Source organism: Saimiri boliviensis, chromosome 4 (genome assembly GCF_048565385.1).
Source record: "Saimiri boliviensis isolate mSaiBol1 chromosome 4, mSaiBol1.pri, whole genome shotgun sequence".
NCBI classification, from domain to species: Eukaryota; Metazoa; Chordata; class Mammalia; order Primates; family Cebidae; genus Saimiri; species Saimiri boliviensis.
Window position 1 is genome coordinate 131,290,602 of NC_133452.1, and position 16,223 is coordinate 131,306,824.

The following is a 16,223-nucleotide window of genomic DNA, read 5'->3' on the forward strand; positions in this document are numbered from 1 at the left end:
CAGGACTTAACCACAGGGCGGATGTGGAGTGCAAGAGAGGACTCAGGGATGACTGCAGGTTTTGATCTGAGCAGCTGGAAGAATGAAGTTGTAATCTTACTGAGGTGGGGAGGCTGTGGCAGGAGCAGGTGTCGGGAAGCTCAGAGGCTCAGTTTTGTACTTGTTGAGTTTGACACCCAATTAGGCCTCCAAGGAAGACATCGCACAAACTCCAGACCTAGCCTGGGGTTCAGGAAAGGTCTGGACAGAGGGCATAAGTCTGGAGTCATTGCATGTAGATGGAACGTCTGCACTTTCTCAGGGTCTCAGTGACGGCTGACACTCTTCTCCCCCAACAAAAGTGCAGCCTCAGACGCTGGGCAGGGACCTAGTGAAAGACTGTTGACCAGACAGTAAGATCAATGCCCTTTACATCAAAACCGTCTTGTGGGTTCCACAGATGCAACCGACGTTGAGGGTGAGGTGGCTCACCCCTGTAATTCCAGCACTTTGGAAGGCTGAGGCAGGTGGATCACCTGAGGTCAGGAGTTTGAGACCTGCCTGGCCAACATGGCAAGATCCTGTCTCCACTAAATATATATACAGATATGTAGATAGATAGATAGATGATAGATAGATAGATAGATAGAGCTATATATATAGATATATATATAATTAGCTAGGCATGATGGTGCATGCCTATAGTCCAAGCTACTTGGAAGGCTGAGGGAGGAGGATCACTTGAACCCGGGAGGCAGAGTCTGCAGTGAGCCAAGGTTGCCCACTGCTCTGGGTGACATAGTGAGACTCCATCTCAAATAAATAAATAAATAAATAAATAAATAAATAAATAACTAGACATTGTTACTATAAGAAAAGGGAGGCCGGGCGCGGTGGCTCAAGCCTGTAATCCCAGCACTTTGGGAGGCCAAGGCGGGTGGATCACAAGGTCAAGAGATCGACACCATCCTGGTCAACATGGTGAAACCCCGTCTCTACTAAAAATACAAAAAAAATAGCTGGGCATGGTGGCGCGTGCCTGTAATCCCAGCTACTCAGGAGGCTGAGGCAGGAGAATTGCCTGAACCCAGGAGGCGGAGGTTGCGGTGAGCCGAGATCGCGCCATTGCACTCCAGCCTGGGTAACAAGAGCGAAACTCCGTCTCAAAAAAAAAAAAAAGAAAAGGGAAAAGGGGGGGTTCTTTTTTTTTTTTTTTTTTTTGAGACAGTTCACTTTGTCACACCCAAGCTGGCAAGCCGGAGTGCAATGATGCAATCTTGGCTCACTGCAACCTCTGCTTCCAGGTTCAAGCGATTCTTCTGCCTCAGCCTCCTGAGTAGCTGGGACTACCGGCGCACACCACCACGCCACCATGTCCAGCTAAATTTTTTGTATTTTTAGTAGAGATGGGGTTTCACCCTGTTGGCCAGGCTGGTCTCAAACTCCTGACCTTGTGGTCCACCCGCCTCGGCCTCCCAAAGTGCTGGGATTACAGGTGTGAGCCACCGAGCCCAGCCAAAAAGGGGGTTTCTTTATTAACAGCCCCCTACCATCTCTGTTCCAGCCCCAGAACAAGAAGAGACCCCTCCAGCCACCAAGTTCCCACTGGAGCCACGTCTAGGGGAACTGACAGCGACAGAGGTGACTCCCAACTCCGTGGGCCTCTCCTGGACGGTCCCTGAGGGCCAGTTTGACTCCTTCATGGTCCAGTACAAGGACAGGGACGGGCAGCCCCAGGTGGTACCCCTGGCTGCAGACCAGCGGGAGGTCACAGTCTATAACCTGGAGCCTGAGAGAAAATACAAGATGAATTTTTATGGACTACATGATGGGCAACGCGTGGGCCCCCTGTCTGTGGTCATCGTGACAGGTGAGTGATGGGAGGAGGCAGTCCCCGTCTCTGGTTACCCAGAGCTTCCCCAGCCCATGGCCCTTCTCCCAGCCCTACCTTGGCACCGCCGTTCCTTCATTGAGGGGCTAGATCCCCTCAGGCCCTGCCTTGGTCACCCTGCCAGTCTGTCTGTTCCCTGACTCCTTCACTCTTCCCAGGCCTGCAGCCCCTCCCCCATCTCCACTCTGCCCCCTGCCTAGGGGAATGTCTTCTTTCCATTTGGCCTAAATCCAGCCACAGACTTTCTCTCCCCCGCTCCAACTGTCCACATCTGTTTCCGCCCCTTCTCTTTACAACCCTGCTGTGACTTGGACACAGCTGCCACTTCCCGCTCCTGTCCTTTTTCATTGAGGTAAAGTGCGTTCCGTCCTGGCCCATGCGAGTTTTCATCTTTCCAGGAAGCCACCTGGCTCTTGCTTCTGGCCCCTTCCTGACCCTCTTGGCTTCCTGGGCACAGATTCTCCATGACTTTTGTGCTGTGGCATCTGGTGAAACCCTTAGCCCTCCTCTCAAGGCAATGTTTTAAAATCTATAAAATAAAATGTATAGGATTATAAAGAAAACCAATTATACATAGACAGTTATCAAAAAATATTTTTTTGAGACGAAATTTCCCTCTTGTCACCCGGGCTGGAGTGCAATGCCACAATCTCAGCTCACCTTGACTTCTGCCTCCCAGGTTCTAGCGATTCTCCTGCCTCAGCCTCCTGAGTACCTGGGATTACAGGCACCTGCCACCATACCAGGCTAATTTTTTTGTATTTTTATTTTATTTTATTTTTTTTTTTTTAGACAGAGTTTCGCTCTTGTTACCCAGGCTGGAGTGCAATGGCGCGATCTCGGCTCACCGCAACCTCCGCCTCCTGGGTTCAGGCAATTCTCCTGCCTCAGCCTCCTAAGTAGCTGGGATTACAGGCACGCACCACCATGCCCAGCTAACTTTTTTTTTGTATTTTTAGTAGAGACGGGGTTTCACCTTGTTGACCAGGATGGTCTCGATCTCTTAACCTCGTGATCCACCCGCCTCGGCCTCCCAAAGTGCTGGGATTATAGGCTTGAGCCACCGCGCCCGGCACTTTTTTTGTATTTTTAATAGAGACGGGCTTGCACCATGTTGGCAAGGCTGGTCATGAACTTCTGACCTCAGGTGATCCACCCACTTCAGCCTCCCAAAGTGTTGGGATTATAGGCGTGAGCCACCACACCCAGCCCAAAATATTACTTAAAAATGCAAGTTTGCCGGGCGCGGTGGCTCAAGCCTGTAATCCTAGCACTTGGGGAGGCTGAGGCGGGTGGATCACGAGGTCGAGAGATCGAGACCATCCTGGTCAACATGGTGAAACCCCGTCTCTACTAAAAGTGCAAAAAATTAGCTGGGCATGGTGGTGCGTGCCTGTAATCCCAGCTACTTAGTAGGAGGCTGAGACAGGAGAATTGCCTGAGCCCAGGAGGCGGAGATTGCGGTGAGCCGAGATCGCGCCATTGCACTCCAGCCTGGGTAACAAGAGCGAAACTCTGTCTCAAAAAAAAAAAAAAAAAAAAAAAAAAATGCAAGTTTGTGATTTAGTAATACTTGGACTTATTAATTAGTTCATTAAATAACAAGACTTGTTGGCATGTTTACTAAACTACAATATTTAGAAGCGGGGATGGATATAAAAGGTATTTTAAAATTTCTGCAGTAACTCTAAGGCGATGTGAAAACTTCTGAGGCTGGGCGTGGTGGCTCACACCTGGAATAATCCCAGCACTTTGGGAGGTCGAGGCAGGCAGATCACAAGGTCAGGAGATCAAGACTATCTTGGCTAACACAGTGAAACCCCGTCTCTACTAAAAAGAAAAAAAAAAAAATTAGCTGGGCATGGTGGCATGTGCCTGTAGTCCCAGCTACTCAGGAGGCTGAGGCAGGAGAATCACTTGAACCTGGGAGGCAGAGGTTGCAGTAAGCTGAGATCGCTACTGCACTCCAGCCTAGGTGACAAAGCAAGACTGTCTCAAAAAAAAAAAAAAAAAAAAAAAAAAAAAAAAAAAAAATCTGGTTTCTGTTGGTGACAAAGCCACAGTAATTCCACTCTGGTTGGTTTTCTGTATTAGTTTTTGAAGGAAATGCTGCATTTCAGTTAGAGGACTGGAAATAAAGGTGTAACTATCCCCATCTCAGCTCACAGCCCCCTTGAGGCCCTGGAAGCCCAGGGTTCTCCCCTCAGAGATCTCAGCCCTGTTCTTTTGTCTTCCCAAATCCCAGCTCCCCTCCCACCAGCTCCAGCCACAGAGATCTCCAAGCCTCCCCTGGAGCCACGCCTAGGGGAGCTGACAGTGACAGATGTGACCCCCGACTCCGTGGGCCTCTCGTGGATGGTCCCTGAGGGTGAATTCGACTCCTTTGTTGTTCAGTACAAGGACAGGGATGGGCAGCCCCAGGTGGTACCTGTGGCTGCAGACCAGCGGGAGGTCACCATCCCTGGCCTGGAGCCCTCCCGCAAGTACAAGTTCCTGCTCTTTGGGATCCAGGATGGGAAACGACGCAGCCCAGTCTCTGTGGAGGCAAAGACGGGTGAGAGGGGCCCCCATGCAGCTGAGCCTGAGCCACAGCCTTCCCCCCCTTCTCTGCCCTCCCCTAGCTGAGTCTTCCCTTTGTCCACCTGCTCTGTCTCATTTGAAAAGCCACATGGGGCGAGCACAATGACTCATGCCTGTAATCCCAGCACTTTGGGAGGCTGAAGCAGGCGGATCACTTGAGGTCAGGAGTTTGAGACCAGCCTGGCCAACATGGCGAAACCCTGTGTCTACTAAAAAGACAAAAATTAACTGGGCGTGGTGACGGGTGCCAGTAATTCCAGCTACTTGGGAGTCTGAGTAACAAGAATCGATTGAACCCGGGTGATGGAGGCTGCAGTGAGCCAAGATCGAGCCACTGCACCCCAGCTCAGGTGATAGAGTGAGACTCCCTCTCAAAAAAGACCAAAAAAAAAAAGCAAAGAAAAGCCACAAAGCAGATGAGGATCCAGGAGAGTGGGGCCAGTTCCTGGCCTATTGTCCCCTGCTGACTCTGCGTCTAATTCTTTTTTTTTGTTGTTGTTTTGTTTTGTTTTGTTTTTGTTGTTGTTGTTGTTTTTTTTTTTTTTTTTTTTGAGACGGAGTTTCGCTCTTGTTACCCAGGCTGGAGTGCAATGGCGCGATCTCGGCTCACCGCAACCTCCGCCTCCTGGGCTCAGGCAATTCTCCTGCCTCAGCTTCCTAAGTAGCTGGGATTACAGGCACGCGCCACCACGCCCAGCTAGTTTTTTGTATTTTCAGTAGAGACGGGGTTTCACCATGTTGACCAGGATGGTCTCGATCTCTCGACCTCGTGATCCACCCGCCTCGGCCTCCCAAAGTGCTGGGATTACAGGCTTGAGCCACCGCGCCCGGCCTCTCTGCGTCTAATTCTATTGGATGAGGGAAGCCCCTCCAGGCCTCTTCCTCCAGGGTGGATGTGGGAGCCTGGTGGGTGCTGGGAGAGGGGGCAAGGGGAGCAGGAGCCCCTCCTGCTTTGCGGGTCCATCACCTCCTGAGAGTCTTTGGCCTCCCCTGTGACTCTCACCCGGGTTCTCCCCCGCCTAGCTCAGGCCTGTCTGGGCCCATGTGTGCCTCCTGAAGAGGCTGCCCTTCCTTCTCTGCCCTCCTCCTGAAGCCTCAGAAATTGGGAACCAGAGGAGCCCAGCCCAGCTGTGCCCCTTTCCGAGGGTTCAGTCCAGGCCCTTCCCTGCCCCTGGGGGCTCCCTGTTGCCAGAAAACTCGCAATAACAATGCCGTCAGCGTCCTCACTGTCCAGAAAGGCAGCAGGCCAGCTCCTTCTCAAGGCCTGGGATGGCTCCTCAGGCGGACACCAGATCCCTTCCCTGCCTGAGCTCTCCAGCTTCATCCTCATTCTCACGAGCAGCCCACGCTCCTTCACAGGCCCTGTGGGAGCCTTAGTTCTCCCGGGCCAGCGGGTGCAGAATGAGAAACGGAACAGAGAAGGAGTGAGACCTTCCCGTCTTCCCTTCCAGAAGTCTTCCCTTCCCAGACTTGCTGTCTGCCCCCATCAGGGATCCTGTACCCCTTGGGTTTGCTCAGAGGCTGGCCAAATCATGAAGTGTGGGCTCCTGGGTAAGAGGAGCTAGAGAGCAAGTCTGTAAGAAGCTGCACCCTGCTGGGGAAGCAGTCTGTGACAGGTGGAAAGAGGCTGGACAGGAAGGGGAGTAAGACGAGGCACGGAGCTAGGGAATCTCTTTGCCCAGAGGTGACTCAGGACGGGTGACCCTTTTCACTTGGGCAAGGGGAGAGAGGCGTGGGCCACATGGAGATGGTGGTGAGAATGGGAGGTGATGGAAATATCTGGGGGAAGCACTGGGCATTTGGGCAGTTCTGGGTTTTTCCAGCCCCAGAGGGAGGCAGTCAAGGAGTAATTTTGGAAAAAATAAACACAAGAACCTTCCCTCTTCATCAGCTGCCAGCCCAGAGGCCCCACCCCGCCTTGGAGAGCTGTGGGTGACGGACCCCACCCTGGACTCACTGCGCCTTGCCTGGACGGTCCCTGAGGGCCAGTTTGACTCTTTTGTGGTCCAGTTCAAGGACAAAGACGGGCCCCAGGTGGTGCCCGTGGAGGGCCATGAGCGCTCTGTCACCGTCTCCCCTCTGGACGCTGGACGCAAGTACAGATTCCTCCTCTATGGCCTTCTGGGCAAGAAGCGCCATGGCCCCCTCACCGCCGACGGCACCACGGGTGAGGGGCATTCCCTGCAGGTCCCTGCTCTGCTCCCTTCAGGCCAGGCAGCAGGCGGTCACTCGTGGTGGCTGCCATTACCGTTATTTGGCCCTAGCCATTCAACTCAGATCCAGCTCCCCCTGTCCCTGCACAAGCCCCTAGCACAGCCCGGCAGGACTCAGCCATGCAAAGCCCCGTCTGCAGACCTCTCAATCCTGCCCTTCGAGGTCACCCAGCCTTCCAGAAACAGCTCAGCCATTCCCATTCCGTGTCTCCATCTCAGAGGCCCAGAGTGCTACGAATGATACTGGAACAAAACGTCCCCCAAAACCCCGTCTGGGGGAGGAGCTTCAGGTGACCAGCGTGACCCAGAACTCCGTGGACCTTTCCTGGACGGTCCCTGAGGGCCAATTTGACTCCTTTGTGGTCCAGTACAAGGACAGGGATGGGCAGCCCCAGGTGGTGCCCGTGGAGGGCAGCCTCAGGGAGGTCAGCGTGTCGGGCCTGGACCCTGCTCACAGGTACAAGCTGCTGCTCTACGGGCTGCACAGCGGCAAGCGCGTGGGTCCCATCTCGGCCGTTGCCATAACCGGTGAGTGTGCGGCAGCTGGAACACCTGTGCCTCCTTCCCGCCTGGCTCTCCTGGTCTGACTGAGCCATAAGATCTCTGAGCTTCCCATTTTATATCATTTCCATTGATCCAGGAATTTTCCTTGTGACTCTTTAATGTCAGTTCCCCCAACCCCAGCCTCCAGCAACCACTGTCTGCTTTTGATCATCATGGGGACAGCCTTTTGACTTTCCATGTAATGGAATCACAATACGCAGTCTCTTGTGTTTCGTTTCTTGCACTTAGCACAATGCTTTTGAAATTCACCCATGTGCAGCAAAAGCTGGTCCTTCGATTGCTGACTGCTTGTCCTCACTCCCTCTCCTCCCTCACTCCTCCTGAGAGTCTGGGTGCGGCGACAGACCGGCCATCCGTCTCTACCTGTCTCTCAGAACCAGCCCATGGGGAAGAAATGGAAACTCGCACCACGACCCCCACCCCTCCAGCACCTGAGCCCCGCCTCGGGGAGCTGACGGTGGAGGAGGCCACGCCGCATACCCTGCATCTCTCCTGGATGGTGACTGAGGGAGAGTTCGACTCCTTTGAAGTCCAGTACACAGACAGGGATGGGCAACTCCAAATGGTCCGTACAGGAGGCGACCGAAATGACATCACCCTCTCTGGCCTGGAATCCGACCATAGATACCTGGTGACCCTGTATGGTTTCCATGATGGAAAGCATGTGGGTCCCGTCCATGTTGAGGCCCTGACAGGTGAGAAGTCTGCCCACTGTGCCTCCTTTCAGATGGCTGGGAGGGTGCAGAGGAGAGCAGAGTGTCTGTGGATACCCTGCCCATCTCTCAGTTCTCTCTTTCCACGTCTCCGTCCAGTCCCGGAGGAGGAGGAGCCTTCAGAACCTCCCATCAAGCCTCGCCTGGGAGAGCTGACCATGACAGATGCCACCCCCGACTCCCTCAGCCTGTCCTGGACGGTCCCCGAGGGCCAGTTTGACCACTTCGTGGTCCAGTACAGGAACGGGGACGGGCAGCCCAAGGCGGTGCGGGTGCCGGGGCACGAGGACGGGGTCACCATCTCGGGCCTGGAGCCAGACCACAAGTACAAGATGAACCTGTACGGCTTCCACGATGGCCAGCGCGTGGGCCCCGTGTCTGCCATCGGGGTGACGGGTGAGTGGACGGTGGGAGCCCCAGGGTGGGAGCCGTGGGAGGGTCACCCTCTTGCTCTTTGGTGATGACTGGTGGGGAATGGTGGCGGGGTCTGCTCAGTACCTCAGACCTGCTTGTGGCTGGGGCTGGGCCTCCCCTTGGGCCTTCCTGTGAGGTTGCTCCTGGCTCCTCCTGAGCAGGGAGGGGCCATTGGGAGCTTTGCTGTGCTGGTGGCTATCCCAGGTCCCCCATAGCTGACCCTGGAACTTGTCATGTGTGTTAGCTGTCAGCTGAGCAGGACGCCTCGGCCCCAGGAATGGGCCTCTCTGAGCCGACCTCAGGACCCCCAGTCAGAGCCTTGGCTTCTCCCTCCTTTTCCCCAAGTCCCAAGGGCATCCCCCGGGGACCCTGCCTCACTCTCTGTGTGTCCCTTTTTCCCAGCTGCAGAGGAAGAGACCCCCAGCCCCACAGAACCCAGCACGGAGGCCCCAGAGCCCCCCGAGGAGCCGCTCCTGGGGGAGCTGACAGTGACAGGAGCCTCCCCTGACTCGCTGAGCCTCTCCTGGACCGTCCCCCAGGGCCGCTTCGACTCCTTCACCGTGCAGTACAAGGACAGGGACGGGCGACCCCAGGCTGTGCGTGTCGGGGGCGAGGAGAGCGAGGTCACCGTGGGGGGGCTGGAGCCCGGGCGCAAGTACAAGATGCACCTGTACGGCCTCCACGAGGGGCAGCGCGTGGGCCCCGTGTCCGCCGTGGGTGTGACTGGTGAGTAGTGCTTGGGGTTTCATCGGGTAACTACCTTTCCCTCATGGGTACCTGGATTACTGCTCTGCCCTCTTGCCAAGCCCTGTGGGTCCAGCTCTTGGCTCCCGTGTTCGCCATGTGCGTCACGGGTGAGTGGAGGCTGCAGTGCCCTGTGGATTGGGTCTTAGGAAAGTGCAGCCTCCAGCATCTCCTCCACTAGAGACCCAGGACCCCAAGACCTCAAACCTATAATCCACACTGTTCACTAAGGCCTCAGGACAGGTGTGACCTGGGGACAGAGAGAGCAAATCCAGGAGAAGTGTCAGTCGTGTGGGCGAGGCCCTCGGGATCTGAGGCCTCTCAGGAGGTGATCCACTGGCTGCCTTGTGGCTCTCTGCTTATCCTTAGAACTCTAGAGAGAACTGTTTTTGTGAGATTGGAACATATGTTTTGAAACACAAATTAATTAAATTCATAAGTATTTGTTAAATAAAAGTTCAAATGTATAAACAGAAAGAATAGTATGAAAACTTCAGGTACCCATCACCCTGCCACCCTGCTTCAACCAAATACCAACTTCTGGCCAGTCTGGCTCGTCTCTGCCTCACCCACTTTCTCCACTAGAATCACTAGAATGTTTTTTTGTTTTTGTTTTTGTTTGGTTTTGAGAGAGACAGGGTCTCACTTTGTCCCTCAGGCTGAAGTGTACTGGCACAATCGCAACTCACTGCACTGCAGCCTCAACCTCCCAAATAGCTGGGACTACAGGCGCACTCCACCACGCCCGACTAATGTTTTTGTAATTTTTGTAGCGACAGGGTTTAACCATGTTGCCCAGGCCAGTCTGGAACTCCTGGGTTTAGGTGATTCTCCTGCCTCAGTCAAAGAGATGGGATTCCAGGTGTGAGGCACCAAACCCGGCCCGACTGTTTTCTTTATTAACACCTTTATGAAGATATAATTCGTGTGGCGTAAAATACACTTGTTTTAAGTGTACAATTTACTGATTTTAGTGTCTTTGACTACTTATGCAGCCATCACCACAGTCTAATTTTAGAATGTTTCTATCACCCCCGGAAGAAATCTTGGGTCCAGACGCATTCCTATCTCAGCCCTAGTTTATAACTAATCTGCTCTTGTCTCTGTAGATTTGCCTTTTCAGGATATTTCATATAAACAGAATCACACAATATGTATTCTTTGGTGTCTGGCTTCTTTCTCTGAGCATAATGTTTTTGAGGTTCATTGATGTAGCATGTAGAAGTACTACATTTACTACATTGCTATTGATTGATGGATTGATTGAATTTTTTTTTCTTTGAGACAAACTCTCACTCTGTTGCCCAGGGTGCAGGGCAGTGGCGTGATCATAGCTCACTGTTAGCCCCAAATCCAGCCCCAAACGGCTCGAGCCGTCCTCCATCTCAGCCTCCCAACTAGCTGGGACCACTGGTGCTTGCTACCACACTCAGCTAATTTTTAAATTTTTTCGTAGAGGTGGGGTCTCACAGTGTTACCCAGGCTGATATCAAACTCCTGGCTTCAAGCAGTCCTCCTGCCTGGGCCTTACAAAGAGCTGGGATAACAGGCAGGAGCCACCTGCCCTCAGCCACTACATTGCTTTTTATTGCCTAACAGTATTGCATTGTATGGATATACCACTGCAGTATTTAAAAATGAACTCCAGACATCCTGTCCTTTCATAACTAAATATTTAAAGTTATATCTCTTTTTTTAAAAAATATTTTTTAAAAAATCCACAATATGGCTGGGTGAGGTGGCTCACACCTGTAATCCCAACACTTTGGAAAGCCAAGGCATGTGGATCACTTGAGGTAGAGTTCGAGACCAGCCTGACCAACATGATAAAACCTCGTCTCTACTTTAAAAAAAAAAAAAAAAGCGGAGCGTGGTGGCACATGCCTGTAGTCCCAGCTACTTGGTGGGGCTGAGGCATGAGAAATTGCTTGAACCTAGGAGGCAAAGGTTGCAATGAGCCAAGATTGCATCACTGCACTCCAGCCGGGGTGACAGAGCAAGACTGTCTCAAAAAAATAAATAAATAATAAAATTCCACAATACAATTAGCATACCCTGGTAAATGAATAATCATTCCTTGATATCAAGTATCCAGGTAGTGCTACGGTCTCCTGATTGTCTCATAGTTGTTTTTCCAATTTGCTGCTGAAATCAGGAGGATACATTGTAATTGAGAACTGAAATTGTAAATTTCAGTGGTCATCGAAGGCCCGAAGCAGAAGGTGGCTTTTGAACAAAGACTTAAAGGAAGTGTGGGCATGAGCCATGAAGCTATCTGGGAAAAGAACAGTTAGGTAGAGGGAACAGTCAGTGCCAAAGCGCTGAGGTGGGAGGCTGCCTGGCATGTTTGAGGGACCATAAGAAGCTACAGAAGACTTTTTTTATTTTTTCAATGGAGATGGGGTTTCGCCATGTTGGCCAGGCTGGTCTCGAACTCCTGACCTCAGGTGATCCATCCACCTCGGCCTCCCAAAGTACTAGGATTACAGGCATGAGTCACGGCACCTGGCCCACAAAAGACTTTAATGATTATAATTAGAAATCGATCTTTTTTTTTATTTTTATTTTTTTATTTTTTTATTTATTTTTTTATTTTCTTTTTTTTTAATTGCATTTTAGGTTTTGGGGTACATGTGATGAACATGCAAGATTGTTGCATAGGTACACACTTGGCAGTGTGGTTTGCTGCCTTCCGTCCCCTCACCTGTATCTGTCATTTCTCCCCATGCTATCTCTTCCCACCTCCCCACCCCCGCACCCCTCCCCCATTTCCCCCCAACGGACCCCAGTGTGTAGTGCTCCCCTCCCTGTGTCCATGTGTTCTCATTGTTCAACACCCACCTATGAGTGAGAATATACGGTGTTTGATTTTCTGCTCTTGTGTCAGTTTGCTGAGAATGATGGTTTCCAGGTTCATCCATGTCCCCACAAAGGACGTGAACTCATCGTTTTTGATGGCTGCGTAATATTCCATGGTGTATATGTACCACATTTTCCCTATCCAGTCTATCATCGTTGGGCGATCTTAAGTTAGGCCCAGACTGGGCCCAACTTCTGACCTGAATTCAAGATACCTGGGGCCTCAACAGCTCCTTCCAGTAAGAGAAAAGATTCTGTTTCTATCTTTTCCCAGCCCCCAAAGAGGAGCCCCCCGGCATTCCTCTTGTGAAGCCACGTCTAGGGGAGATGACCGTGACAGATGCCACCCCTGACTCCCTCAGCCTCACCTGGACGGTCCCCGAGGGCCAATTTGACCATTTCTTGGTCCAGTACAAGAATGGGGATGGGCAGCCCAAGGCGGTGCGGGTGCCAGGACACGAGGAAGAGGTCACCATCTCGGGCCTGGAGCCAGACCACAAGTACAAGATGAACCTGTACGGCTTCCACGGTGGCCAGCGCGTGGGCCCCGTCTCTGCTGTTGGTCTAACTGGTGAGTGTGCAGTAGGGCACTGGGCCCTGCCCTCAACTAGACTCAGTTTCCCCTTTATTGTCAGTATCTGGTGGCTTTATTTTACTTTCTCTGAGACCAAGCCTCCCAAGCTCCTGGGAATGGTTCTTCTGGTGCCTTCACTCCAAGCCTTTGGTACTACCCAGATCTTCTACTCTTTACATATGGGCTTTTTGGGTTCTTGAAGAGGTGGGGGACCAGGGAAATAATACAGACTGAGGCACACCTGGGGTTGACCATAGCCTCAGCCCATTTGAGCTGTGTGACCTCAAGAGAATCGCACAACATTTCTGGGCACGGTGGCTCACACCTGTAATCTCAGCATTTTGGGAGGCTGAAGGGGGCAGATTACCTGATGTCAGGAGTTCGAGACCAGCCTGGCCAACATGGTGAAACCCTGTCTTTATTAAAAATACAAAAATTAGTTGGGTGTGGTATAGGGCACCTGTAGTCCCTACTCGGGAGGCTGAGGCAGGATAATTGCTCCAACATGGGAGGTGGAGGTTGTAGTGAGCCAAGATCGTGCCATTGCACTCCAGCCTGGGCGACAGAGCAAGACTCTGTATCAAAAACAAAAAATGAAAAAACAAAAAGGAAAACCAGACACACACCTCTCTGTACCTCCTTTTCCTCATCTGTAAAGAAGGAACCATACCTGCTGTGAAGGGCGGGAGTGTGACTTGGCTGTCACACACAATGTGAGGTAACTGCGGTCTTTCCCTTCTCAAAATCCCTTAAGGCAAACTCTCATAATGATCACTGATTTCAGTGGGGAAAATTGTATGTGTTCCTTAAGCCCCCAAATTAATACCCTTTTTTTTTTTTTTTTTTTTTTTGAGATGGAGTTTCGCTCTTGTTACCCAGGCTGGAGTGCAATGGCGCGATCTCGGCTCACCGCAACCTCCGCCCCCTGGGTTCAGGCAATTCTCCTGCCTCAGCCTCCTGAGTAGCTGGGATTACAGGCACGCGCCACCATGCCCAGCTAATTTTTTGCATTTTTAGTAGAGACGGGGTTTCACCATGTTGACCAGGATGGTCTCGATCTCTCGACCTCGTGATCCACCCGCCTCGGTCTCCCAAAGTGCTGGGATTACAAGCTTGAGCCACCGCGCCCGGCCTAATACCCATTTATTTTTAAAACAACACTGAATTCTGTTAACATGGATACTATTACTTTAATTGTAAATATCGGTCATGTGCACAACTTAACAAGGCATTTTTCCTTCATTAATTACCTGTAACTCGGCTCTTTGATGCTTTCGTTAAGGCCTTTTATAGCTGTTACCCCCTAAATGCTTAAGACTCAATTCTCAAAAAGAACAGACAAATGAAATGCGGTAATTTTGTAATTCCACTATCAAGGCAGAATGAAACCCTATGAAGAGCAGAAAAGATTAAAGAAATCAATGATTTCACACAGGCCGAAAGAGCTGCCATCACTGGAGGTGTGCTCTCTGCCATAAGTTAGCAGAGCTACTGCAAGATCCAGAGATAACTCAGCTGTGAAGATGCCCTCATGTGGTCTCATCTCTCTACTCGCAGCTGTAAAATCTAAATTGGTTTATAAAAATGTTCAGAATTAGGTGGAATTTCCAAGCCCAGGTGGATGAACCTCCTGATACAACTTGCCTGTTATGCTTGGTTGTGTTTGGTTGGTATTCTTTTTTCTTTTTCTTTTTCTTTTTTTATTTTTGAGATGGAGTCTCACTCTGTCACCCAGGCACCCAGGCACCTAGGCTGGAGTGCAATGGCACGATCTCAGCTCATTGCAACCTCCGTCCCCCGGGGTTCAAGTGATTCTCCTGCCTCAGCCTCCCAAGTACCTGGGATTACAGGCATTCACCACCAAGCCTGGCTAATTGTTGTATTTTTAGCAGAGACGGGGTTTTACCACGTTGGCCAGGCTGGTCTCAAACTCCTGACCTCAGGTGATCTGCCCGCCTCAGCCCCTCAAAGTGCTGGGATTACAGGCGTGAGCCACCACACCCAGCCCTAGTTGGTGTTCTTATAAAGCATCAATTCTGCCTGTAAAACAAATTTGCTTGGCATGCTGGAACCCTTGTTCCAGGCATGCACACTAAGCATCGTGGGGATGCCACCCAAGCATCATGACTTGGCCATAAGTGTGTGCTCTGTCCTCTGTTAACTGAACATTCAAAGCAGAGAAATTATATCCTAAGCCTGTGGGACCCTAGTGTGTCTAAGACAATCCCAGAATCCCCTAGCTAGAAGGAGGCCCACCAGGCATGTCCACCCATTCTCTCTATCTTCTGATGCAGCCCCAGGAAATGATGAAGAAATGGTCCCAGCCCCAACAGAACCTCCCACCCCCGAGCCCCCCATCAAGCCTCACCTCGGGGAGCTGACTGTGACAGACGCCACCCCCGACTCCCTCAGCCTGTCCTGGACGGTCCCCGAGGGCCAGTTTGACCACTTCGTGGTCCAGTACAGGAACGGGGACGGGCAGCCCAAGGCGGTGCGGGTGCCGGGACACGAGGACGGGGTCACCATCTCGGGCCTGGAGCCAGACCACAAGTACAAGATGAACTTGTACGGCTTCCACGATGGCCAGCGCTTGGGCCCCGTGTCTGCCATCGGGGTGACAGGTGAGTGGACGGTGGGAGCCCCAGAGTGGGAGCCGTGGGAAGGTCACTGTCTTGCTCTTTGGTGATGACTGGTGGGGAGTGGTGGCCAGGGTCTGGTCAGTACCTCAGATCTGCTTGTGGCTGGGGCTTTGGCTCCCATTGTGCCTTCCTGTGAGGTTGACCCCTGGCTCCTCCTTGGCAAGGAGGGCTCACTGGGAGCTTTGCTGTGTTGATGGCTGTCCCAGGTCCCCCATAACTGACCCTGGAATTTGTCATGTGTGTTAACTGTCAGCTGAGCAGGATGCCAACGCCCCAGCCCCAAGAATGGGCCTCTCTGAGCTGACCTCAGGACCCCCAGTCAGAGCCTTGGCTTCTCCCTCCTTTTCCCCAAGACGTGAGCACATCCCCCAGGGACCCTCTCATTCTTTTTTCTCAGCTGTAGAGGAAGAGACCCCCAGCCCCACAGAACCCAGCACGGAGGCCCCAGAGCCCCCCGAGGAGCCGCTCCTGGGGGAGCTGACAGTGACAGGAGCCTCCCCTGACTCGCTGAGCCTCTCCTGGACCGTCCCCCAGGGCCACTTCGACTCCTTCACCGTGCAGTACAAGGACAGGGACGGGCGGCCCCAGGCTGTGCGTGTCGGGGGCGAGGAGAGCGAGGTCACCGTGGGGGGCCTGGAGCCCGGGCGGAAGTACAAGATGCACCTGTACGGCTTCCACGAGGGGCAGCGCGTGGGCCCCGTGTCCGCCGTGGGTGTGACTGGTGAGTAGTGCTTGGGGTTTCATCGGGTAACTACCTTTCCCTCGTGGGTACCTGATTACCGCTCTGCCTTTTCGCCAAGCCCTGTGCATCCAGGTCTTGGCTCCCCTGTCCTGCCCTCCATCTGTGCCCCATGGCTGTGGCCCGTGCTGGTGGTTTGCTTGTCCACTTTGGTGTGACCTCCCTCTGAGGGTCAACCACTGAGGACCTCCAAGGGTGAAATATGTCAAGTGCACACCAGGCCTAACTAATGAGAATGTTCCTTTTTTTCCATCTTAATCACAGCATTCTTTGTTATAACCACATACACAAATGCACACGAGAGAAACAATCCA

At 52.4% G+C, this 16,223-nt stretch overlaps 1 protein-coding gene across 5 annotated transcripts in view; it reads left to right on the plus strand.

Annotated features, from left to right (window-relative positions):
- Nucleotides 1–16,223, plus strand: part of TNXB (tenascin XB) — a 74,441-nt gene that overhangs the window by 38,576 nt on the left and 19,642 nt on the right. For 4 of the 5 annotated variants that reach the window (XM_074398226.1, XM_039465528.2, XM_074398227.1 and 1 more), the window contains 10 exons: nt 1,544–1,849; nt 4,116–4,424; nt 6,342–6,617; nt 6,883–7,191; nt 7,602–7,922; nt 8,040–8,336; nt 8,757–9,080; nt 12,232–12,528; nt 14,826–15,152; nt 15,568–15,891. The exons of the other annotated variant lie outside the window; for it this stretch is intronic. In XM_074398226.1, the coding sequence (XP_074254327.1) occupies nt 1,544–1,849; nt 4,116–4,424; nt 6,342–6,617; nt 6,883–7,191; nt 7,602–7,922; nt 8,040–8,336; nt 8,757–9,080; nt 12,232–12,528; nt 14,826–15,152; nt 15,568–15,891 (3,090 nt within the window). The remainder of the gene's footprint in view (nt 1–1,543; nt 1,850–4,115; nt 4,425–6,341; nt 6,618–6,882; nt 7,192–7,601; nt 7,923–8,039; nt 8,337–8,756; nt 9,081–12,231; nt 12,529–14,825; nt 15,153–15,567; nt 15,892–16,223) is intronic. 5 annotated transcript variants of the gene reach the window in all.